General features: G+C 37.2%; 1 protein-coding gene across 4 annotated transcripts in view; it reads left to right on the top strand.

The window, feature by feature from the left end:
* The first annotated feature begins 4,751 nt into the window (after positions 1-4,751).
* The window catches only part of pleca (plectin a), a 113,337-nt gene continuing 93,236 nt past the window's right edge, over positions 4,752-24,852 (top strand). Inside the window, exons 1-2 of one of the 4 annotated variants that reach the window (XM_055225441.1) lie at positions 4,752-4,781; positions 10,344-10,554. In XM_055225441.1, the coding sequence (XP_055081416.1) occupies positions 4,767-4,781; positions 10,344-10,554 (226 nt within the window). In that variant the 5' untranslated portion in view covers positions 4,752-4,766. Of the gene's footprint in view, positions 4,782-10,343; positions 10,555-17,464; positions 17,688-24,852 lie in introns of those variants that run through there. The other 3 variants (XM_055225447.1, XM_055225449.1, XM_055225443.1) reach the window with 3 other exon arrangements.

Below are 24,852 nucleotides of genomic sequence, written 5' to 3'. Positions count from 1 at the left end.
TGTTACAAATAAAAAAAAAACCCTCTTATATTTAATGACCAATTTAATAATAATTATCTCCACACTGCAGTCTATAGGTTTACAGAGTTCCTATAAAAGTAGGAGCCCACAATTATACCAGTTGAAGTTGTTTCTATAACATTCAGGTATTTGTGGTATGTAACTTCAAGAAACTTTAAGTCTACCATTATGTACCCATATCTTTAAATACTTTCTATTGTTACACAGATGACTTCTGTGGGCGTGTGTGTGTGTGTGTGTGTGTGTGTGAATGAGTTAGCCCCAGGTGCATTTTTGGGTCTTTTCTTTTTACTGCCCTCTGTCCTGTCTGTAAAACTGTTCTTGAAGCACATTTTGAGGCGTGCCTGTTTTACGCTCTTAACCACACCTCCTACTCAGCCTTCAGTGTTTTCCTTTTGCTCATTTTAGGGTTTTTTTTTCCAGGGAGCCGGTAACAGAGACTGAAATACACTCTGAACTGGGAGAGCTGACGTGGGCTTGATTTGAGAGGAGTTTGGGACCAGCAGCTGGAGAACATCTGGTACTACTGGTCTAAGCCTGCATAGACCATAAGAACACATGCGTCTGGACTTGGTTTAGACTCTGGTTGCGAGTATGGATATCCTAACAGCTTGGGACGATGTTAACCCTGCACTGGCCCGGCTACTCTGGGTCCTAGCCCTGGTTTTAGCCACTCTTACAGTTTGGATGTTTTTCTTTTGCTGCTATAGCTGGAATCAAAACTCATCTTTGTCAATGGAAAGATACCTGGCAGGTAGGTGATTAACATACAGTACACACCCCCATCTTGATGCATTCTGCACAGAATATATAGGGCAACATGTCAAAGTGCATTGGCTTACAACGTTTTTAACTAGAGTCTAAAAAAATCTATTTTCCAGCTCCGGTAATTGTAAATGGGAACTGTTTCCTTTGCAGAAATTGCCAGCTTGCATTGGCTTCTGTGGTTGGCTGTTTTTAACTCTTGCTACAGTGCCTCTTTCACTCTCATAAGAGTAATAAACTAGCTTTAAATTGGTCATTTTTTTCCTTTTCTAAGCAAGAATGTGAACATGCACACATCTGCTCTACTGAAAGTGTCAGTGTAATGATATGGTGTTGTCAAGTCATGGTTTGACATAAAGTGCTCTGTCATGGGAGCCTATTAAACCATGTGAAAACCGAGGGGATACAAGCTGCAATTATTGGTTAATTAACAATGCTTATTAACAATGCTTATGTGTGTATGGTAATGTTACATCACACGGCTCTTATTTAAAATGAATTATTTGCTATGACAATGAACGTACAAATAGATATAGAAGGATTAGCATGGATTATTGTGCATGGGGAGCTGTATTATTTCTATTTGAGAAATATTTCTTTTACAATTAGCTCAGACAACAGAACTTTTCAATAAAATCAGATATAATGAAGAACTGTTTTATTCTTTAAATTGAATGTTAACTTAAATTTAAATAAAGGCTTGATTTATATATAGATTTTCTTTCTTACAGTAATAACCAAGACGACCAAATCCAAAGCCCCAACACAGGTGAGACTTCAGCTGAGCTGTGTTTTCATGTATTTGAATATATTTGTCCTCTGTACACTGTGTGCTAATTCTCACATTCTGTCCTTCTTTCAAAACCACATGGGGGTCCTTATAGTCCAATGTATGTATACTTGTAATACATCCTTTTGACCTTCAGGTGTCCTCAGACACTTGCTTTTCTCATCGGTATCGACCACATTAAGAGATGTGAACCATGCAATGCAAACTACATTATAGTGATCTCCCCTTGGAACAAACTACAAAAATGCTCAAAGATAATTGGTATTCACTACCTCATGTACATATGCCATAACACAATTAACAACTTCACTATGTAACATTTCTGAGGGGTGAAAGTTGCCATTGCAATCTTATTGTCTGGCAGGGTTTTTTTTCAATTACAGCCGTTTTTCTTGCTCAAAAACATGCATTTTTACTCTGGCCCTCTCCACTGATCTGACCTCTAACCTGGCTTGGTGACATCATCTTTTGTCACCTTTCCAGAAGCGGACCCTCAATCAGAAAAGTTACTTAGTGCATCTTTAAATTTTGCATTGAACATTGTCCCAACAACAACAACAAAACAGACAGAGGTTACAGGAGTGAATTAAATTTATTTTCCAGCTTACTCACTGTTGTAGAATAAATTGTAGTAGCCCGAAAGTTGAAGAAACAAGGCATGATCCTGGAGATCTAACACAGGAGAAGTTTATTTACCATCGATATAGGACCCAGCACCCAGAGATATGAACCTTCAGGACAATGTGTTAGTGCTGTACATTCCAGTTTAGTACACTCCAGTCTGGTGTTGTTTCTGTTGTAGGGAGTATTATAGCTCTGATGCAGGCCAAGATAACAAGGACTGAGCTGTCAGTGAGAGCACACATTTAAATCTTTATCTTTAGTTTCCATGGAAATTTTGTCTTATAGCTAATCCAATATCTCTATGTACGTACTGTTTACAGTTAGTTTGGATTCACTCCGTACTTATTTTGCATATTAACAGTGTAAGTTTAGCTTGGAGCAGCTGCAGACTCATCACTTGATTCCTTTACTAAATATACTCTTTATATACAGTGCAGTGTTGTGCTGTTAGACTCTGTCAGAACTGGGGGGCCTTGGATATTATTTGTGTGATAAGTTTGAGGCTGTCTCCACATAGAAGCTCTTTGTTTGAAACTCATCATTGAAACAGCCTTGCACCTCATCAGGAAATACTGTGTCTCATGGCTCCTTATAAAAAACTGTGGATGTAATGTTAATGATACTGACTCAAAAAGTGTGGCCAACTTCAGTTCTAGTATTAAATGAGTTTCAGGCAAATGATTCCTTCCTAATTTGAAGGATTTGTGGATTTTGTGCGGACCATTCACCATTCAAAAGATGTAATATTTTGATTTAAATTACTATAGCAACAGAGGACAGTTGCCATACCAAAATCTTCAAATGAGGAAGGACTCATTTTTCCTGAGACTTATTACACATCTCCTTTTGCAGTTAGTTACAATAACATTTTCAAAAAAAGACGCAGATTACTTTGAAACTCAAAACTGAGAATGCCAAGAATGCAATTTCAGAATGCAATCTGTAGTTTTATTCTAAATCTACAGAATTTCTATATTACTGTCCAATTGAACAAACTGTATACTGTATACTTAATAATAATAATAATAATGCATAACACTTGTTTAGCATGACACTCAAAGTCGCTGCACAGTTCATGTCTGTTCTAAACTACAAAATACAGTTTTTCAAATTAAATTCTTCTAAAATGAACTTATTATTGAAGTAATGTTAGTTTTATGGTGTTTGTTTGGCATACAAAGCAATGTAGCCTAGTTTCCATTATAGCACATTTTTAAGACTATTGATTCCTTGCGTAACTATAAAAAATAACCTATATGGGTCAACAATACCAAGTACTTGTCAACATTGCATAGTATTTTCTTTATATTGCAATACAAAATCCGTACATTCCTGAACATTTCCGACATGCATGAGCCCACTGCAGAGTCAAAGGCCACACTGGAGCTGTGAACTCTGCAGCTTTTGTGAAAGATTTCATTATGATTTCATCCCATTTTCACCAAACAGTCAAAGAGAAGCCTGTTCCCTGCACAATGCAAATACCAGGCGTGTACTGTCAGTTTGGAAGAGCACAGCTAATGGCACTGGACTGTAACTACTTTCAACTGCTGAAATAGACTACTGGGTTTATATGGCAGGTTAGAGATCTAGTTTCAACATATTTACATTATATATATGTTACCTAGATGCTACACCTACTTTTCTGGGGTTTGACAATTTTGGTGAAGTTTATTCATTTTACTTCCTGGTTGAACATGTGCTGTAAATTACAACTTAACTGATGTAAAACTATGAGCAATATTTACCACAGATATTATCCCACCAAAGTAATAATCGGAAAGATAAGAGATTCTGTCACATGCACTTTAAAGTTCAAAAGGCCTATATCAGCTGTAGATCAAATTAAGTCATTTAATAGTGAAAGTTTGTATTTGAGTTGCCCAAACCGGTAAACAGAGTCCATTTGTTTACCTGACAGCACCAATCACGCTCACATCGTCCAGGGAATGAACAGAGGCTTTGTCCAGAACTGCCTCTGAACTATAAAACAGCCCACTCTATAATTGAACCACATTTCTCTGCAGCGTCACAGTTTTATACAGAAAAAAACAGGACTATAAAATGTTCTTGCTTCTAACTTTTGGTGTTGGAGGTGTGGGTTATTATTTTCAAAAAAGTGCTTATAATATAACTTGTTTGAAATATTACTACAAAGGGTTATTCCATTTTTATTTGGCAACATTTTGTTTTTTGTTATAGAAGGTATATGGTCTTTTTTTTTAAGGTAGACAGGTGAAATGTTTGAAACTTTATCTACCATTGACCATCTCTAGACGAATGAGGGATGACACCATCTCTTTCTTAGAAAACAACATACTCAATATTCCTGTTTTGCATAATCTTCAAAATAGCATTCATAACATTATAAAGCTCATGTCCAGTTTAAATATTAAAGTAACTGTTTTGTTTTCAGAGGAAGAAAAAAGCCAAAGAGAAAGTGTCTCCGAGTGTCCATGTTGAGGAGGTCGTCACGGTGAAGGAGGCTGTGGCTCTGGGACAGGGGCCAGAGGGTAGTACAGCAAGGAAACGGAAGAAGAAGACCCAAAAAACCACAGTGGAAACCATGACTGAAGCCAAGGTGAGAAACATCACCCTCATAAAGGCCTGTTTCCTGCTCTTGCACCTTTCATTTACTGAAAAGATAATAAGTCACTCAACCTAAACCAGTCCAGGAAATACATGGCTATGAAATATACAGTTTAACAATAAATGAAGAGTTTAAGTCCAAATCGTGGCTAAAGGCCCACGCTACTTCTAAACCTAAAGTTTGGTACAAACATCACTTGATCATATCTTACTTTATACCATGGTCATTGAAATTCTCACACTAACTGACGTATATTATTTTTGTAAAACTACAGAGTTAGTCCGGCAACAGATTATCACTGACCTATATCACTATGCTGTGTGTATCACCATAGCAACAGGTAATTAAGTGCTGTTAGGAGGAACTAGCTTCAACTAAAACAGAAATCACTAATGCTTTGAACATCCATGGACAGCCAAATTTAAAAGTAAACTTTTTCAGATGGTGGGACCATGGTATTAATAGATTAAACAATTTGGAGCAGTGCATTACACTGTTTTAAAACACCAATGCAGAGTCTAAAACACCATAACATGCAGCTGAGTTACTTAAACCATGTCTAAATAAGGATGAAGTAGGACTGAACAAGTACTATTTTTTTCTAAACTAGGACTTTCACAGAACACAAGCAGGTCTAAACAAAGTCTAAGCTTGGCACAGTCCCTTAACCTTTTAAGTTTTCATTATAGACCCACTTTTTTGCACTCATCAAAGGAACTGAGTTGCATTCATGAAATGTTCTTGTTCTATATGTTACTAGTTCGTCCTTCTAACTTCTATCCATTTTAAATTATTTTATGTTGCTCCTGTGTTTGGGCAGTATTAGTTGTAAATCTCCTATATAACTATACTTAATCTAGGAATGCACTAGAATTTATGGATGAAAAGTACTCAAAATGGCGCCTATTAACAGGAATATACACTCAATGCAGTTTAAATACACTTGAGTGGTTGCTAAATGGACAAGGTGGACACTGGTTTGTTTGTGTGCTCATTCATTCTGACAGGGCACTAATAGGGCCATAACTAACTCTCAGTCTCACTACAGTGATTACGTAACAGCTCACGGTGACTGCTCCTGGGACCTTTTAATTGAAGGCAAGAGAATGAAAAATATGAAAAATAATCCTCAATGTATAGGATTTCAATGCATCTCATACAATAAAAATACATACATTTAGCCAGTACATTTGTTAATGTTTTTTTTTTTCACTGAACACTGCACATTTGCAAATATCTCTGAATTAAGATGGCTGATCTAAATGTGAAGATGACAAAATGATTTAAATGATGATCAAACATATGTTAAAAATGCATTTATTTTAGTATGTATTTAGTATAGTATTTGTGATGCTAAATATTGCAGCACTGCCCGGTTCTTCTGAGCTGTGAGTTATGAAGACATGTTCTCTGACTGACAAGAGCTGGTTGTTTTTGTCTTTCACACAAGCTTCTGACACTTTTCAATCTCACTAGAGCTGCCATTTTATCCACCAGAGTGATGTATGACCACACGCACAGTTATTATCCCAACAATATCCCCGTGTCATTCATTATACATGCACCTGAACAATATTTTACAACTTCTAAAATGGACCACTCCCTCTTTGATTCATTCATACATAATTTATTTCAACTGCAATAGTTTCTTCCATGTACACTTTAACAAAGATTTGATCAATTTTAAATAGGGCTGTGCTAAAATATCAATAGAGTTTCAATAAGTTTGGCTGCTGTAGCCATATATCACCATGAGGATTTTTTGGTATATTTTACAAAATTTTGATGCTTAGGGAAAGGAAACTTGTTTATGCGTTACATTTGACATATTCACTGTTTTGATTATTATAATTTGGGTATTTCATAAATTTGCACAGGTTCATCAAATAAATACTGGTGTTTAAATGTATTTGGTTGTTAAAAAATAGTGATACATAGCACAATATGTATAGCATTTGTGTAGATTACAGGATGAGATTAAAACAATTGAATAAACCTAATTGCCAACACATGTATTGCAATTTTAACCGCACCAGTCTGGAATAAATATGTTCAGTCCCACACTGTTGTCATTTATCACTGTAGCCCATCTGCTTCCCTGCGCCTCGAGCGCTGAGCTCAGCAGAATTCATGACCAACATCCTCAAGGCATCAGGTTCACCCTTAACAGTTTATCATTTCGTTTTTTCCAACAGATTAGACATGAACAGTTTCCTATTAGCACACTATGTATCGCGATAGTTGACACGTTTCCAAGTGTCCAGTGCACGCGCCGTCTACTGCTGTTAAACTGACTCGAGATCAGCTTTCATATGCGCAGCCACCCTGCACACGGCTCTCACTCTCACTATCCCTCCATCCTCGAGCTGCAGAGAGACAAGCTCCCAGAGAACATGCACTGTCCAGCGGGCTGAGGGAGCGCTCCGTCCGGACACATTCCTCCGCACGTTACGACGCTTTCCAAGACGCAGGCGCGCGACTTTTGCTGCAGTCCGGATCTGATTTGAATGGGCTAAATCTGGGACGTACGGTAATCAGGACACGGTTTAGCTACCAGAAGACGTTTTTATCATTTGTTTACCTGCCACGACATGGATATTTTGATGAGCGTAAGTAGACAGAAAGTAGAATTTGTCGTATCAACGCTAAAATATATTAAAACATATGGCAGGGGTGTGGGAGGATGTTTAGCGCATCTTCGGATAGGACTGTCAGCAGGTGCACGTGGTCAGGTGTTAGGACAGACGGACAGGTGTGGTCATGCAGCAGGGCAAGGGCACGTGCACTGATGGTCAAGTTTACTCAGGTAATGACAGCTGTGATTAATTATGAGAGCGAAATGGGCTTGTCTGAATTTAAACCAGCAATTCAACTTCATAACTTTACATAGGCGTGTAAGCACTTAACCATCAACCAGATGTGGTTCCAAGTTTATAGTGCACTTGTCACCATATAAAAGAATGATAAATGAAAAAACAAATTGAAGCCGGTTGTGACAAATAAAAGATTTTATGATGTATAGTCTAATACTAAAGTCACAATTACACTGCCCTGATGACATCTGAACGGCTTCAAGGTTCATTTGGATTGTTGTGTCAGTCACATTGGCCAGACAGTTCATTCATTTGCAGCCAAGTAGTAATGTTGTAGTAACAATTAACATTTGGCCTGTTATTTCATTGCTTATACAGTACACTACAAGTCCTTCAAAAAGTCATTATATAGGTGACCACTGTCACCAAAGTGTCACCAAATATAAGTTATAAAGTTTTGGAGCACGCTCACTAGTGCTCCTCATGGTTGCCTAGAAACTTCAAATGCTTTCACTCAGATTTGGACCAGAGCCATAGAAACAAGGGACACTCTGAATGCAGATACGAAATGGAAATGAGTTAGACTTTGGGTTAATTCAGTACTCTAGTCACAGTGAGTCTTAAGATCAAGCCAGTATGAACCATTTGTGCCAGTCCTCAGCCTGGAGGAGAGGTAAAAATATAACAGGTTGAGTAATGGCAGAATACTGAAATGTTGTATTAAAGTACATTTTACGTTGGGCTCATAGTACCTTCACATTATCTTCAACAGTATGGCAGAGAATATTTTTTAATATTCATGTAATTTATTCCATCTTGTGACATCATTTGTATGGAATATTATTTAATGTTATTATACTGACAACTACATAGACCACGATTGTTTTCTCTGTGTCTATGCAGCCAGCATGAAGATCTTCTAATCTTATAAAAAAAATAGCCTTTGATAGCAAAAGGCTTTCAACCCTGTTAAGTAGAGCTGCGCAACATGGTGATAAGAATCAAATTGAGCTCTTATCCTTGTGATCATCTGCTATATTCTTTATTTCATCATATTTTAAATCACTGCATTTCTGTTTAATGCTGCTCTTTACTCAAAACCAGACACTTCCCCAACCCCACCCAGTCTTCGTATTGGTTAGTCTCTGTTGGACAAGTGAATGACAACAGGATTTAACCAATTACAGTGTGTTGCCTCTGATGTGTTGCCTCTGATGTGTTGTATATGTGATAGTGTTGACTATGGTCACCCTGGCCTCTTGGGTCCTGAGGTCTCTCTCTCTGCTGCGTCAGGGCTATTTTAAAAGCGTATGAATATTTAACATGTCTCTCTCCTGTAGTGATAATGTTTTAGCATCCGCTGCAGCGCATTCTTACCGGATTCACTTACTCACTATATTTGTTTTTCTCTGGATCTATTTAACAAGACTTTTATGAAATACTCAGAGACTAAACAATTTTCCAATCTTTCTGTGAAAACTGTGAACATGTAAAATAAATATGCCTGCAGTATTTTTAATGCCAGATGCCCTTCCTCCTGGAATGTCTCTATTTCATCCAGGCTTGAAAGTGGTACAAAGATATGAGGCCTTTTGTGCACCATTACCTTCAAGTCAAATCTTGTTGCATTAGTATTATTACTATGTTATATTTGAGCATTGCATTCATTTGGTTATTTTTAACATAAAAAGATTTTAGCCTGGCAACAGTGATGTCCTCAGGTAGTGTTGATGTGCTAAAGTGGTACTAAAAGGACAGCATCTGATCTGATAGTGGGTAGTGTTTTATGTGGAGAGAGGAGCAGACAGAGGCACTTTAAGCTGGGCAAAAAAGAGAAAAGGAGCAACAAAGGGGAAGAGGAGAGAGAGATATTTTATGAAGTGACTCAGCACAGACAAACTGCTCTGCGTCATGACGTTACGTCTCCATCCTCACACACATTATCAGTGAGTCAGCAGTTTACTACAACAATATAAAGCCTAAATAGACATATATTTTATAAAATATATTTTATCGTTGGGGTGACCATATCAGTTGGTAGAGTTTTAAATATAACATAAACATAACATTATCATCTCTAGTTGAGCTGTCAAACCCACTGACCCACAGGTTGGCGTTGTGATTCCAGCTCCCACAGATGAATGCTGTTGTTGTGTCCTTGGGCAAGACACTTACCCCACATCACCCCTAGTGTATGCGTATACTGGTGTATGAATGGGTGACTGGTTCCTTGAAGTGTGTGCATGAAGATTGAAAAGAAATACATAAAAATGTGACATTTACCATTTATGACCTTTGATGTTTTTATTACACTGAAAAACACAGAAAAGCGTGCATCCTTACTGTGAGCAGGCATCTCCACAAACCTAAGTCTTATATGACCTGGAGGAGGGCCTCTTCCTGCTGCTTGTCTCCATGAGAATATTGCTCTTTTGGCCATGACCTTGGCAAGAACTCTCCATGGAGAATATTAGGAAGTAAGATTTTAACTTTCTAGTTGAATAAAATCATGCAGGTGATGTACCACCTCCATGTGTCATTTTAAAAGCTTAATTTATAAATAGTCATGCACACTTATAATAACAGACATCTTTAGGGATTTTTGGAATCTAGGGGTTCTATTTACAGGAGTTTAAAATATATTTAGTTAATTTCAGGAGAAGTTTTATTTCCTGAAGTACTTTTTCACTTTACCCTCCTGACATCCTCTTATGTTTGTTCTTTTGTTGTTGTTTTCCAGGCGTTGGATGAGGTGCGTTCCAGGAGGAGGCCTCTGGTCCGTGCCTCTTCAGAGGAGAGCACTTCTGAGCTCAGCTCCATCAGTTCTCTGCCCTCGTCCCGCGGAGACACTCTGCCCTGGAACCTCCAGAAGCACCATCGCATCAAACGCTCCAAATCTGCTTCTGGGGATGTGCTGGACCCCGCTGAGAGGGCTGTCATCCGCATCGCAGGTGAGTGGACAGTGACAATACCATACTAGTATCTAAAACTAGTATCCAAATACTCATTTGAAAAAGTTTTGATACTGTAAAATATACACAAATAGACAAGAGAGAAGTATTTATTTTTATTTCTATAAATGTTTATCATAATTACTGTGATACAGTGAGTGGCTAGTTGTAGATATTGAAGCAGGTAATATTGATTTCAGAGGAGTATTTGCAAATTGGATAGTTAAGTAAATAATTAAGCACCGAATAATGGCCCTTCAAAATAAAAGACCAGCCCATACTCATTTAGCAAATCGCCAAATCTGCAGATTCCTCACTCACTGACTTGCTTTTGTCCCCTCTTCCCAGATCTTGTTGTCTCTCTCTAATATCGATCCTTTTGGGTGTGGTCCTGCAGTGGTCTACTCACTGTTGTGCCTTTTATGCACAGTCACAAATCACTGTAGCAGCAAAAATCTGAAACTCTGGCTGTGGACAGTGGGCTTATTGTATTACATGAAAATGTGCTTGTCCCTACACAGTGAAGCTTATACACCAGTGAAATATGTTCAAGCTCAGAGCAAGTGAACCAAAGGAAAGTGGAGTTGGACCGCTGCCCTTAGTCCATGTATTAGCAATGCAATACAAGTCTAAGGATGCATCTAATGAGCATTTTGTTATCAAGCTTTAGACAGAGCCCAGAGGCAGTGATGGTGCAGGATAATTACTGGTGAAAGCACTGGGAGGATCCTGATGACTTTGTACATGTGAGTTTGTTGATCTGATAGTTCATTGACTTAAGCCTTATGCCTTGAAGCCTTACAGTGAATAAAACCAGGGCTGGATACTTGCAAAAAAAAAAAAGCTATTGTTAAATGAAGTATTAAGAGCTAAACTTATACAATAATCATGTCAGCCATCAGCATTATTTATTTTACACATCACGTGACCCCATGGTGACAGGAAATGTTATTTACAGAGAACAAAACAAGACCTATAGAATTGGAGCTCAAATTGTGGTTGCCTTATCTTGCAGCACTGGCTGAAGTGCAAGTTGTTTATAGATAGAATGCTCAACAAAAAGAACCACTTAAAGATTCAAGGTTGAGCCGACCACAATGTTGACCAAAGTTTTTATTTATGTATTTGGATAAAAGATATCATTGCCGCCACGTAAAACTAAATATTGGTCTAGAAACTTGTGGAGATTTTGCATGAAAAAATAAACAATTCATTGATAATTAAGTGCATTTTGTGGAAATTGTTGTAAAAATCTAAAAGACACAGTAATTTGAAATATTGAACTATGCAGTGTTTGACTAGTAGTAGTTTGAGTAGTCCCACTAGTTTAACGTTTGTCTATTGTTTGGTTAAATTTCCTTTTAAAGCCTTTTATACAAAGTGAGTTTCCCGTTGTCATGACGTTTTCCTCTGTGGTTCTAAAGCTGGACACATTAAAGTGAGCTGGCGTCAAGAACATGTTCACTGTCCAAGAAACATAAAAACACAAGGCGCCCAGTGTCCCTGAGCCTCTGCTGCTGTTTGGAAACAGATCAATACAAGCTCATGTTGTACACATTTAAATAGGCTGCTGCTGACAGACAGTAAAGACTCTTCAGTTTCAGAAGTATATTTGAAGAAAATCCACAAAATGTATCAAACAGTCTCAAAAGGTTAATTTATCCAACCTTTTTTAGAATTAATAACATTTGTATTTGTATTAGTGTTGTCACAATACTAAAATGTATTGTTTTCGAAACTAAGGAATAAATTTGATACTTAATACCGATTCTAATACCACAATTATATAGCAAAAAAACAATTAAAACATTTTAGATAATACAATGTCAGTTTTCAGCATTAACTTATTCATTAAATTCATTAAATCACATTATATATCATATCATGTATTACCTTGTGGTGTTATAGCTATGTAATCTCACAGTCATACAGGCCCAACATAGTGGTCCATGGGTGTATACTAGTCTATGTGTCTTATACTTGTTCTGATACAGCTCAAGATCATTCTAAAGCTATGCAGGAAAGGCTAATTTCTGTTCAGTTTTAGTATAAATTAGTGTCTGATTTTTGGTAGTTTTGTCAACCGTACTTTGTATCCAATTATACTTTTTGATTCTGGTATTACTATAAACAAATACAAAGTACTAGTTTGATTACATAGAGGCTGTCATTCAAATAAGAATTGCCAATGCCACAATAATCTCAACAGAACTCATTGGGAAACAGTGAAGATTCCATTTGAGTTCTTTAATTATTTACAACAGGAACAGACTAATGTGACTGGACAGTTTAGATGTATCAAATAGAGCTGTAAATTATAAAAAAATAAAATCAAACTAGATACTTATTTGAGCAAGTATTAATTCTAAGTCACATTCGCGGGACAGAAATGAGCCTTTCATGAATAGCTTTAGAACCTTGAGCTGTATCAGAACAAGTATAAAACCACATAGACTATGCAGCTCAAACTGACTGAGGTTACATTCAAGTTTCAAAGGGGTGCAAACATAATACCCTTCCATTATTTTAGGCACCTGAAATGAGGGTGCAAACATTTTTAACTAAGGTCGCAATGCACCCTTTTGCACCCTTGTAGACACAGGCCTGTATACAGCTATGGACCACTATGGACACTACCTGGATGACTGAGGAATTATGTAGTTATAAGACCTCATGGTAATATAAAAGAAAGTACTATCATATTAAAAATCGCATTCTATTGTCTAAAGAAAGAGTGTGTTTATTCCTTAGTATCAAAATTGAGTTTGATATTTTAGTATTGTCACAACGCTGCTAGAGACTGCTAGAGAAATAAAACATTTGTCTAGAATAAGTGAGGGTGCGACCTGTAGTTTTCAGGTTGGACACTAGAGGACCATGTTAGACAGTGAGCATTTGAGCATGAAGCATCACTCTGCTGATACAGTGATGTAATGAGACATATCTTCAGCCTTTTTTTAAGTGGTTGTAATATCTTATTGGAATTCCCACATTATTTATATAACACATCATAAATTCAACTGGAGTTACACTTCTCCATTCATATGCACTGAACTGCTTATTTTTGAATCAAATTGTATCTTCTTGTGTTGTAAAACATATTCAAATTTCCCATTGTAAATCAAACCTTTAACTGTAACCTTTGCTTTGTCTGTTAATACTACTTTTTTATTGCAATTAATTTGTAACATATTGTGACCTTTTTGACCTTTTTGAAGTATCTTCTGTTTTCGTCCCTTTTTTGCTCAAATGCAGTTTTTAAAGTGATGGATAGCTGTGGAGCAAGTTTCCATCTTTGTTTGTCTTTTAGTTATCCAAGTTGTGGTTTATTTAATCAGTGAAATGTTTGTGAATGAGCAGAGAGGTGGATCTGTCCCTCATCATGTTTAGTATATTTGTTTTTCAGACATAAATGACCAGAGCCGTGCGATGTGGGCGGTGCTATGTTGGCAGAGGAGAACTGGCATCAGGTTTAGAGACTGGGGCTGAGGCCAGTGGGCAAACACACAGAGAAGAGTTTGACTGGACCAACATGGGAAAAACTAGACAGGCCCCTATTATGACTGCACAATAAAATATACAAATATTGTTATCATAATATAAACTAATAGGGCTGAATGATTTGGTATTAAAAATCTAGCTAACTCACTGTGTCTCAAAGCTGCTAACAGCCACTTCAATCAGAAAACATAAAATAAAAAGCCTATTGAGATTTGAATTAATTAAAAATAAAGACTACCCTGTTATTTTTTCATATGTGGAATGCTTCAATTTGTGGTGTTGTTTTAATATTTATTATTCTTCAAAATTAGCATTAGCGTTAGCATTGAGACACAAACATCTCTCTAAACACAGAAGTGCCCTCCGGTGACGTATTAATTTTATTTGTGTATTTTGTGACATCCACCCGCAGTTCCCGGTCCACTGCCTTATCTTTAAATATTTATTCATTTTAGCGCGACTCGGCCAAAAACCTCATAGAGATACAATTGGACAGGAAGTAGTGACGCGAACAGTGATGTTGCCAGGTGCTACTGTGCACAGAAACATATCATTGACGATCAGAAATCTCAATCTCGATTCAACTTTGATTAATTGCCCAGCCCTAGTTCACACTGCTCAGTCATCAGGGTCATTATATTACATTTGAAAGAAAACTGAAATTTGAGCGGCTAATAGTGCAGAGGTCACTGAACATGCCGTTAAGCAGTTTAACCAACAGTGAGTGAATGTGTATTGATTGAATGGCTCAATACAAATGGCCATGTTATACCAATACCAATTGCAGCTATTTTTCAGACTTTGACATGTTTGTAAAGAAAGAGGTTTTTAGTTTGGAAACACTAAACAGTTTAAGTGAAAGTGAGGTTTTGTCTGCGCTGTGACACATGCAATTATAATGACAGATGACAGTAATGATTTTAGGAGCCTGCATCTCTCTGGAGGGTTTTATAAATTCAAGTTTGAGAAACACTGATTTAGCATCTCGGGGATTTGTGGAAAATATTTTGTTTACACATTTCATTGAAAGTTTATGAACTTGCATTGTGCAATGTACATTCTGGTATTTTCCCCAACACATCCATTTTATAAACTGTATCAAATGTATGTGAAGATTTAAGTTCATTATTCTAACTTTTCTGGGAGTCTTGCTTGAGAAACATGATTTCTTATTGTGAGCAGGATCACTTCTTCTCAGATCTGACCTGCAACTGGTGGTCTCAAAGTGTGGAACATTCCTGACGAAGCAATGATCTCTCCATGGAGACAACCAAATGACAGACTCCACCAGAAAAGTTACATAGTGCACGTTAAATTTTTTAAAAAAATTTATTCACCATTTATTGCTTATTCTTGTAACAGAGATGGGCGTTTCTAAATATTTTTACTAGTGAACTACTGTGACAGTGAGAGACCACAGTCTACACAGTTTTACTATGGGGAACTTCAGATCTTCATTATTTACCAATCCAAAAAGCGTGGGGCCAGTCCTGTGTAGTCTGACATATTTCAACATTGAGTCATTGGGAGCCAGGCCTCTCTTTAGCCTGGGATTTCCTCTTGGCAACTCATCACACTATTTATTTAACCTCCATTTTAGATCGCCTTCCATGTTACAATATAATCATGATTTCCAACTTTTCTCTGTCCAACCCATAACCTTTAAATGATTGAAAATATGTAATGTTACTGGACAGTCAGCCTTGAAAGATTTTTGAGGAAGAACACTTTTTCCAATTTTTCATGCCAGAAAATACAACTATAATTTCCAAACTACTGTAGTTTTATGGTCCAAATGTGGCCACTGTTCCCTATTCTCTCTCCCCCCCCCCCACCCCCTCCACCCCTTCTCTTCCCCCTCTCCCTCTCACTCTTTCCTTTCTCCCTCTTTTTCTCTCCCTCCCTCTCTTCTCTCTTTTGTCACTCCTCTCTTCTGCGGTGGTGTGTTTCTCTGAATGAGTTTATTTATTTTGGTCGAGTGCTTTCTGTCTCTCTGTCTTTCTCTGTCTCCTCATCTTTCCCTCTCTCTCTCTCTCTCCCTGTTCTGCTCTCTTTCCCTCTCTCTCACCTCCTTCTCTCTCCCCCCCTCTCTCTCCCTCCTGCCTCCCTCTCTTGTCTTTTCTTTCTCTCTCTCTCCCCCTCTATCGACCTTTCTCTTCCTCATCTGTCACTCCTCTTCTGCGGAGTTTATTTATTTTGGTCGAGTCCTGACTGTGAACAAAAGAGTTACAGTGTTTTAAGTGTCAGCTTCCTGTTGCTTTGCAGACTGGATTGAGGATAAATGACATTTAAATTTTATTGTGGCTAAAATAGCAAAGATATAATTTACATTATCATCAGAGAAAGTCAAGTAGAATTTGTTAAGCATGTTTTTTATATTGATTAAAATGTTATTCATTAATATGTCATTAATATTTAGCTAACTCACTATGTCACAAAGATAACAGTCACTTTTATTAAAATCAATCAAATCTATTAAAATACAAATTAATTAAAATAAAGACTACCCATTTATTTATTTATTTTTGCCTCAAAATTAGCATTAGCGTTGAAACACAAACACCTTTCTTTCTAAACACAGAAGTGTCCTCCAATGAAGTATTAATTTTATTTGTGTAGTTTTTAACCTGCCAGTGACAACTCCCTGTCCACTGCCTTATCTTTAAATAGTTATTCATTTTACTGTGACTCAGTAAAAACCTCATAGAGATAAATTTGGACAGGAAGGAGTGATGCTAACAGTGACGTTGCCGTCTCTGTGCACAGAGCCTATTGATTTCTGCTAGAAAGGAGTTGTAGTCCTTTATTTAGTTTATCATGACAGAACTGATGAGGTGAAATGCCTTTGTGGAGGTTCTGCACTTCAATATTTCAAGGTATATTATTTATTAGCAAATAACAGCAACTTCCAGTGATTCCAGGCACTACCCTATATCATGTATATGTACTAAAAAACAAAAAGATTACATTTCTCTAACTGGCCTTTTGTTTTGCTTTATAAAAACCTCATGCTGAGTAAGAGTTGTTTTGCTCTGCAGAGGTGTGGTTGTCTGGCATTAAAACTTAACTGTGTGACATCATACAGTTTTGGGAATATGACGTAAGCCGGCCCATTTAAATGTCCTGAGCTTATGATATTTTCAAAGGGAGAATCCATGTTGACGTTGCTTCTTCTGCCCTAGTTTCTTAAGTATAGGAACTCACATAACCTCACTCTCTCTACTTGTCATTTTGCATAGAGTTAAGTGTCTACCCTATGCTATCCAGGGCGGAGTTTGAATTTGGTGTTCAATTTTGCATAGCCCCCTAGCCTCTGCGCCTTTAAGGGGGAGGGTCCCAGCATGTGTTGGGGTATTTCTCAAGCGCACGAGGGGAGTGGTACAGGACAGGACTCAAATATACTGCTTTAGATGGCAATAGTGGGACTCTGGGCACAGGCTAGCACAGGTCAGCAGCAGCAGTCTGCAACCATAGGGGAGTTATCAGTGAAGTTTGTAGATAAAGTTGTTAAAAATAAAGCTGAAATATTATGAGTCAAGCAGTTCCAATGCCCATGCTGGACCCTGGACAGAGGTTGCCAGAGGAGCAGGACTACGTGCAGGCCTATGAGAATGTCCGGGAGAGGTACAAAGGTAAAAGATTTAAGGATTTGGGCTGCGGTTGTCTGAGCTAAAGAGAGAGGAGTTTGAATGAGAGGTGGGCGTGATGGTGAAAGCATGGTCTAGTTGGAGTGAATGTTGTTACCTGGTTGATTCCACATTAGTTACCAAAACAAATGCATATGAGATGGTCAGAGCAGATGGTTAGAGTTGTCATTTGAGTTGCTCAGTCCCAACTCTGCATGAAGTGGTTGTTGTTGTGTAGTCCATGGGCAAGACACTTTGACACCTTGACAATGCATTTGATTGGTGGGGATTATAGAGATTGTTGGCCCAAATTAGCAGCCATTTCTGTTGTCAGTCAGCCTTAGGCCATCTGTGGCTACAAAAGCAATAATGTTGTTGTATCCTTGGGCAAGACATTTAACTGACCTTGCCTATGTGATTGGTGGTAATTAGAGAAACTCTTGGCACAGATTGGCAGCCACGTATATTGTCAGTCTGTCCTAGGGCAGGTGTGACTACAGAAGTCACGCCAATAATAATGGGGAGTGATGAATATTGTAATGAATATAAGCAATGATTTGAGTATTTTGAGAGAAAGATTTATACCTTTAATTCCTTAAAGGTGCATTATGGAACCTGTTTGGTGGAGGGTCTGTCACCTGCTTGTCTCCATGGAAACGTTATTGCTTTGCCTGGAATGCTACACATTAAGTCATTAACTTCTATCATTCATTATCATCATTATCCATGGAGACTAGCAGGCGACGCTAGCATGCCAAAGTTACAGGTCTAATCTGTGGAGAGGTGATCCCACTCACAATCAGAATGCATGGGGGGTCCCTACCAGAAAAGTTACGTAGTGCACTTTTGAACTTCTCTGCATTTAGAACTACACCTGGCACTTCCTCACAGCATTCTAAGCTCAAATTTACTTCGTCATTTGATCTTTTTACATGTTTTTTGTGAAGTGCTTTGAGATCTTAATAATAACCCTATAAAACACATTATTTTGGGAAAGGCCATTACTGAGGTCAAAAAGTCAGAGGTGTTTTTTGTCAATGAAAATCAACCAGAGCAGAACAGCAGTGATGTCCTTATCAATGTGCTTGTTTTGTAGAGCTCATCATTATCTCTTCTTATTATTGCATTTGGGTGAGTGTATTAAAACTATGAATACACTGGTTTTCAAATGGAAAACCTGACAAAAAAGCATAGTTACCCTCTTCGTGGGTTTCTGAAAAATGAAAAATTAGCACTCTTGCCATAGCAATTAAGAAAAAAAAGAATTAATTTAGCTCCTATCTTTTGAATGGTGAAAAGTCCTCAAAAATTTTGCTTATAACAGAAAACTGTAACCCAACATATAATATAGTTTCAACAATAAAACTAAAGATAAAACACATGGCATAACATTGACACAAGACATAAAATCAGCAACAATAGTAGAAAATGATGAAAGACTTAGCTGGTATTACGTTTTCAGTGAAGGCTGAAATGTCCTTAGTCTCAGCAGCAGTCACAACAGTGGCACATTTCAACACAGTGACCTGCTAATGTCTGGCTCAGAGGTTCAGTATTGTCTATTATAACTTTGAAGCCAACATCACTTCACGGTTTGACAAAGGAGGCTGGACTAGTCTCTCCAAGCCTGAGCCAGTTTGTTTATTTGATACAGTCACAATCTGATCAATGCTAATGGCCAGTTAAGACAATGCTACTAGGTGAGCAGATTAAGGAAATATTGATTATATTATGATTTTTTTTATATGCAAATTTGAATATTGAGTATATTGTTTATAATACAAAAAACTCACACACTAATGTGCAGTGCACATGTCTCAGATATTTGAAGTCTGAATATTGTTATTGGGATTCTCAAAATGTGGGGAAAAATATTACCCACATGGACAATCCTCTTTCTCTTCAGTATCAATACATGACTTCAGTCTTTGTGAATGGAGCAGCTGGTTCTATAGTGGCTAAAGGTTGATTTTTGTCAGATGTGGAGGAGGCACCAACAGCTGGACTCTCTCTCGCACTTATCTCAAAAAGTCAAAGAGGCAGTGTTTAAACTCCTTAGGATTTCACAACATCTTTACTTTACATTCTCTGGACAGTAGTAGTCGGTCGCTATCTTCTAATTACATTTTGCTGCTAAACTATGGCCTGGGGATTAGGTTGCAGCACATACTGTGTGCAAGACTTCTAAACATTGTTGGATCAATTCTTGGCCTTGAAAACTTGTGGAATGAAAAAATATATTACACCTGCAGTTTTGGAGATGCTCTCAACTAGGGCTTAACAATTAATCACATTAATAATCCAAATTTTAATGATTAATCTATTCAAGTATAATATTATATATGCTTATACAATTATTGCATATACTATATACTATAATATAAATATAATATAATGTAAACTTAATGAATTAACTTCTGTTCAGAATGCTATGTGTGCTCATTGTACCCCGCAAAGCACTGTTCTGGGGTTTGTTCCAGCTCGCCCTGTCTGTCCGCTGTGGATCTGGGCTCTGCAGTGGCATCAGCCTCTGTCAACATCACTCCTCTGTTCAGCTCTCATGTTAGTGTCAGACTGGATTGTCATCCAAAATGGATTAAATTTGGCAGTGTCTTTGTGAGTTGAGTAGAGTGTAATAATATATGGGCAGATAAGTTAAGGTTAAATATGTTTTAACTGTACTTCAAAGTTGCTGGGGTTAAACAAATTCTCCAGGTGTTTACATAGGTTCATGGTCAGGTGTACCTAGCTGGAAGATTAGCCCATATGCTTTGCTTTTAAGATTGTAGATATGTTAAATAATACAGAGAATGAGTTGATTTATATAGTTTGCTAGTTGCAGCACTATAGCGTATACAGTAGTTATACAGTATAAGTGGACATTTCTAGGCTTGAAGATAAGTTGAGACAAACTTTGATAGAGAATAAATAATAACTAACCACGATCACTGTTTTACTTTTTCATTTAACATTCTAACCTTTTAGTTTGCGTTTTAATTTTACGTCCTTTTCACAATAATTATAATATAACTTTGTGTCCTCATTTTACAGGTGCATTAGCATCTGTTACCTGTCCAACTCCCTTTACTTTAGTCTTCAGTAGATTCTCTCTTGTTGTTGAAATAGTGTATTAATTAACATGTACGTGTGAGTAAACAGGAGGTTATTTCTGTTTGCACTAATGGGATCGTGGTCTGAAGTACTCAAAGCAGGTGACAGTGCATTTCCTATGGGGCTGATGAAGTGTGGTTAAATTCAGACTGAGTTATAATAGTGAGTGGACACATCTATTACTGTAAAACATGCACCAGGCTTTAAATACTGTGACACATACCAGGGGTGTGTCTTGGGGTCATTACAGGTCAAACGCACCTCATTCTGTGAACTATAGAGATAGGTTTCATCTGATCTGGATATATATTGTTTTTGCATTATCTTGATATTCAGGCAATATTTTAACAATGTGCTTGTAAATGTGTTGACTGAGGTTCGAGTCAAGCACAAAATATGAATGGAACCACAGAACGCCAGAAACGTAATTTATTTTTTTTAAATTGTTGGATATATACTTGATATTCCAATTTAACTTGTCTCCACATATGTGATATCATCCGTTTTATGATAATATGTTGATATCTCCCACCTTACGGACTGAATGAGGGTGCTGTGTCAGTTCAATTATGCAAACGGTTCCGAAATTGAGTGAGTGTATTTTATATATCCACTTCTCAAAGTAAAAGCAATACAGCTGGATATATATATATTTTCCACAAACCACACATTGGAGAAAAAGAAACATCAAAACCATAATTAACCTTTGACACATTATTGAGTGTCCAAGTCCATTAATTGGGAATCATTTTTAGGTCAGGATTGCGTTGTTACACTTAATGGAATTTTTAGTGGGCCTAATGTCAAACAAATAGATTTTAAGATGCTATATACTAAACTTAGTGTATATATAAAAAAAATTCTGACACTATAGAGTAATACATGTATTTACCAGTAGTGACCCAGGAGTTTATCAGGTTGTTTCACAGCTCTTTTGTTTACTCTTTAACATTTTATCTCTATGGACGTTTTGCACTTGTGTAACAGCATAACAAACATGGCTGATTTTGTCAATAGCTTGTTTGATCCCGAGGTCAAAGTTCAAGAAATCAAATCAATGTCAACACCATTGTTTGAACTTTACCTATTTTATTTTGATAAGTAATTCCTGTTAATATTTTTTCACATAATTTTCTTGCTTTGCTTTAGTTTTTTGTTCAACTGAATTGCATCCTGACCTACTTCTGATGTGCCACTCTGACATCCTCATTGTATGAACCTGCCAAATGTTTGAACAATGCAGTCCATTTGACCACCACTGGGTGTCATTCAAAACAAGGATTTAGGGAATTCCACTTTGCTTTTTTTCAATATACTGTGCATAGATCTCAGTATTGTTTGATTTAATTGTGTTTTCATGTTGAGTTTTCTAATACAACATTTCATTTAATATTTATATTGGTTACCAAACAAGTTAATTCCTATACAAAGGACGATTTAGATCCTCTAGCTTTCTCCAATCAAATATCTGCCAATGTTTATGCATTTCTTACTCAATAAGTTAAACTAACTTGTTGGTGCAGGTGCACAACAAAGTCCAGACCAGAGGATGTTTTGCTGTGCTTCTCAAGCTGAGCTGTTTCACCAATGTTGTTACTTTGACCAAATTCAGCTCAGTAAGTCCTAAACACCTAAAACTATGAAGAAACTAAATGCTCAGATCACTCTCCCTTATGTCAGTAACCTGTCAGAACGACTGAAGCGCCTGTTCTCCAAGTATGGCATAAGTACATCTCTGAAACCCTTGAACACCTTACACTCCATCCTAGTACTCTTTAACGATAAGATCCCCAAGGGTAGAAAGCACGAGTAGTCTATGCAATAAAGTGTAGCACAGTGGGTTGTAACAGCATTTACACTGGTGAAACAGCCACAAACCATCCTGTTACCCAATAGATCAAGAGCCTTTGTGGTTTGAAAGAGGGGTGAAGGAGCCCGTGTATGAAAGATCTTTGAGACCCTAACCCTAACCCGACATGGAGGACTGCACTTCCAGCTCTCTCACACCGACGACAGACACAGGAGTCACAGTCACCAACACAAGCAATGATGAAGCTACATGGTAATATTTTATTCTTGGGTGTCTCAAAATTTTCATCAGTTAATATGCAATTCTGAAAGTTTTGCAGCCTATAAAGTTTGGACAGCATGAAATCCTCCAAAATGTCAGATAGATTTAAACATATTCATATCTACTACCTCCCTCTTTTGTAAAAATAAACTTCCCATTTCAATGTTCAAGTTTGATCCTGAGTCCGACAAAGCCTGGCTCTCTCCACTCACGCCTTGGATCAGGTTCTTGCAACTCGACCTCCTGGTCAAAAATAGACTCTGAGCAGTAGTTATGTACTATGTGTGACCTAAACCCTTCTATACCCCTTACAGAAATTAGTAGTATTTATAATTATACATTTTGAAAGAAGCTATTTTTGTGGCACTGTTACTGAATAAAAATTTAAATGTTTATACTATAAAGAAAACTCTATACCAATTAGGATTTCACAACGGTAAAACAAAACACAAACAACAACCTGTGTTTAATTAATTTTGATGTATTTCCCTTTAATGTGAACATGCTCATACAATTCTATATATCTATCCATCTATCTACCTATCTACTTAGTTACCTACCTATCTACCTACCTATCTATCAATTAAATTAATACGAGTAGCTACGTTTACTCTCAAAATGACAATTTGTAGAATTGAGACCCGCTCAAATGATCATTACTTGTTGTATCAATAGGTATTTGGGTATGGATTTTTTTATTTCGAAACTTCATCAGCTTTCACTTAGTATTAGCTTTAGCACAGTACTACACTTAGTCCAATAATATCTTCTACATGATTTGCTCTCCTAAGCCTGTCACAATAACAAATTTTGAAGTTCGATATATTGCTGTAAATAAAAGTAAAATAAAAGTAAATATAGATGATAAATTATAATACTAAAACTAATTTATGCCACTGATACATGTACAATATTATTTAAAAAAAAACATGAGCTGAAAGAAATAAACAGCAGAATGAAACACAGTACTTAGTTTGCTTTAGTTATTTAGTTATTAATTCAACCTTTTACAGGTTAAATCTCATCATATGGTCAAAAAAATAACTAAAAATTGTCCAGGGGTGCGAATAAAGTGTAATCGCGATAAATATTGACCCCAAAAAATATTGTTCCAGCTTTTATGAATTAAACTATAAGTCGATATAGTAATTATTGTGACAGGCCTACCCTCTCCTCATATTGGCCCTTCCCTCACACTGGACGTCCCAGGTGCTGCAGTGGTCCCTGGTTTAAACACAGTGAACAGAAGTGTCACTGCTCTGAGATTTCACAGCAGCTCGACATCTCGACCTCATGATCTCAGTCTGTTTCACATGTGCACTACAAACATGAGCCACTGTCTCTGCCTCCGTGGAGACTGGGTTTATGTCACTGAATACAACATGATGAATACACAATCAGGGGAATGGGTTTGGAAAATTGTGTCTGTTTGAGTTTCATTAAAGGCATACTACATAACTTTTCTGGTGTAGGGCCTGGTTGATTGCTTTAACTGAAATGATCCAAAGTATTAAAATGGAGACCAACAGGTCACGCCATCAGGCCAAGTTACTTCTGTGGAGAGGCAAGCCCACTCCCAATAATAATGTTTTTCAGTGTAATTTTGAGCAGTAAAACACAGATGATTGAATGCAAGATAGATAAGTGGAGCAACATTCCAGAGAAAGCAATAACATCTCCGTGGTGGCAGATATTCCATCAGAAAAGTTATACAGTGCACCTTTAAAGGCTATTTCACACAAAATGGACTTTTTTGAGCTTTAAGTCATGTTATAATACTGTTAACTCATCAAAAACATACTTAGACTCTACATCTCCAGCCCAAAATGTTCTGTTCCACCTCGTGATGTCACGAAGTTAACCGCTACCTTTTATATTTTGTTCAGTAAAGATTGACAAATTCAGGGCTGAAATTCTCCAAATGATTCTAGTACTGGTGTATGGAGTTTAAAAACACAGTGGAGCACTTCCTGTCTCACCAGATGACAT

Source organism: Periophthalmus magnuspinnatus, chromosome 11 (assembly GCF_009829125.3).
Source record: "Periophthalmus magnuspinnatus isolate fPerMag1 chromosome 11, fPerMag1.2.pri, whole genome shotgun sequence".
In the NCBI taxonomy this organism is placed as follows: domain Eukaryota; kingdom Metazoa; phylum Chordata; class Actinopteri; order Gobiiformes; family Gobiidae; genus Periophthalmus; species Periophthalmus magnuspinnatus.
Note: the sequence above shows the minus strand (reverse complement) of the source record. Positions and strands in the feature narration are given on the sequence as shown.